We start from the raw sequence: 2,096 nt of genomic DNA on the forward strand, positions 1-2,096 counted from the left end.
AGTCTTCCTAGGTCTACCACTGATTTTCTTAACATAAGTAGAATCTAAAACATTTACTCTTCTAATCAAATCATCAGATGATCGACATTTAATGTGACCAAACCATTTAAGACGACTCTCACTAATTTTGTCTGTCTCTGGAGCTACACCAACTCTATCATGGATATATTCATTTTTTGTTTTGTCTCTAAGTGTAAAGCCACCCATCCAACCAATCACACTCATCTCGACAACACTTAACTTAGTTTTATGCTTCTCTTTTAAAGGCCAACATTTAGCGTCATAGAGCATTGCAGGTGTCACCACCGTCACCACCATCTTACCACCATCTTATAAAATTTTCCTTTCAGTCAACGCAGTACCATTCTATCACACCATTGGCCCGAAGCATTCCTCCACTTCAACCAACCAACTTGAAATCTACCAATAACATTCCCATCAATATCACCATCACTTTTAACAATAGTCCCGAGATAACTAAAGCGTTCACACCTTTTAATAATTTGATCACCCATAGTTACATTTCTTTCACTAAAGCTACTACTACTAAAATTACATTCCATGTATTCAGTTTTAGTTCTACTCAAACGAAGGCCTTTAGACTCCAATGTAAACCTCTATAATTCAAGTTTTTTTCCTGAGCAATGCAAATAATATGAATTTTGAACCAATAAAACAAGTGTCTTAAAAAGACAGATAATTTAAATAGAATAAGAATAAAATTTACATAAACACGATTACAATTAAAAAGATTTAACAAAAGAATCAATACCCAACAGTGATGAAACAGATAGAGGATTTATAAATCAAGCCAAAAAATAGGGATAAGTCCTACAACAATGATTACAAAGTGGAAGTGTAGCAGAAAGAAACATGATTGTCATGACCTCATAGTGAACAACAACAATTTCATTTATGATGCAAAAATGATTCAATAAAAGGAAAAAATAACGAAGAAAACAGATTTTTCTTGTAGACAAATCCATAGTCTATAACCAAAACATAAGTTACCACAACAACATTGAGATTCCTAAATAAATCATACATTAATGACACATGATAATTAAAAGTGTTTGTCAATCAAAATAAAGAAAGAAAAGACAATTTCTAATCAAAAAGACTGAAACCCATATCTTCATCACTTTCTTCCTTGGGCTCCTCCTGCAGATTAAAACAAAAATCCAATAGAATAGTAAGCATCCTGCAGGGCCTAGTATTAAAACTGTTACAGATAATATCAGGAAACAAAACACAACAAACACCTTCTTCTCCTCTACCGCAGGGGCAGCATCTTGTACTGCACCGCCCCCACCACCAGCTGCTGGAGCCGCCGCAGCCACAGAGGCACCCCCACACCGCCTAAAAATCAATAAAAAAGCAAATCGACTATATTAGGTGATCTTTTTCAAAGGGAAAAGATTAAAAATAACATCGGCTAGATTGCAAAGCCAATCAAAAGAAACATAACAAAATAGTGAATCGAACCGGATCCAACGTTAAGAATTAGATCATCAACATTTTTCTTCTCAAGAAGCTTTGCAATCAAAGTGGCCCAGAAAGATTCGACCGAAATATTCGCAGATTTTAACAGCGTGGAGATCTTCTCCGCCTGATTAACATAAAAGAATCAGAGAAAGGGAAGAGCTAGAAAGTATTTTTTTTTTTTCTGACTAAGGTGAACGAGAGGGGAATACCGTGATGGGGATACCATCATCGTAGAGAATCAGAGCAGCAAGGCTGCAAGCTTGCTCGCCGATCGACATGAGAGAGAACAAATACTTGGAATGAAGAAAGAAGGCGGAGGCGGAGGTTCTAGTCCCTACGGCGGAAAGCGATGATATAATGGCTGAAAACCCAGACTTATTTCACACATACCTCCTAATTTCAGGTATTTACAAATCAAGCATGGCCACATTAATTTTTACATTTATCTCTTTCTCAGCCAAATATTTCCTATCACACGAGAAATATCAATATTTTAACTTAAAAAAAAAAACAGAAGTTTACTTTTTCGTCCATATGTAAAATGTAATAAATGTTAAATAATTTTAGTATTAGATAAGTAAATGGAATTGAGTGGTACTTAAGTAATCATC

The 2,096-nt window shown here is 35.2% G+C and overlaps 1 protein-coding gene across 1 annotated transcript; it reads right to left on the reverse strand.

Moving 5' to 3' along the window:
* Nucleotides 1–964: 964 nt before the first annotated feature.
* Nucleotides 965–1,819, reverse strand: LOC110036229 (60S acidic ribosomal protein P1-like; the record flags this gene model as incomplete). The annotated part of the gene is given in 4 exon segments (XM_020740623.1): nucleotides 965–1,161; nucleotides 1,263–1,359; nucleotides 1,464–1,609; nucleotides 1,695–1,819. Coding segments are annotated over 4 exon segments (422 nt in total), but the record flags the coding sequence as incomplete, so codon positions are not given.
* Nucleotides 1,820–2,096: the final 277 nt, after the last annotated feature.

This window comes from Phalaenopsis equestris, unplaced genomic scaffold (genome assembly GCF_001263595.1).
Source record: "Phalaenopsis equestris unplaced genomic scaffold, ASM126359v1 Scaffold204015, whole genome shotgun sequence".
NCBI lineage: Eukaryota > Viridiplantae > Streptophyta > Magnoliopsida > Asparagales > Orchidaceae > Phalaenopsis > Phalaenopsis equestris.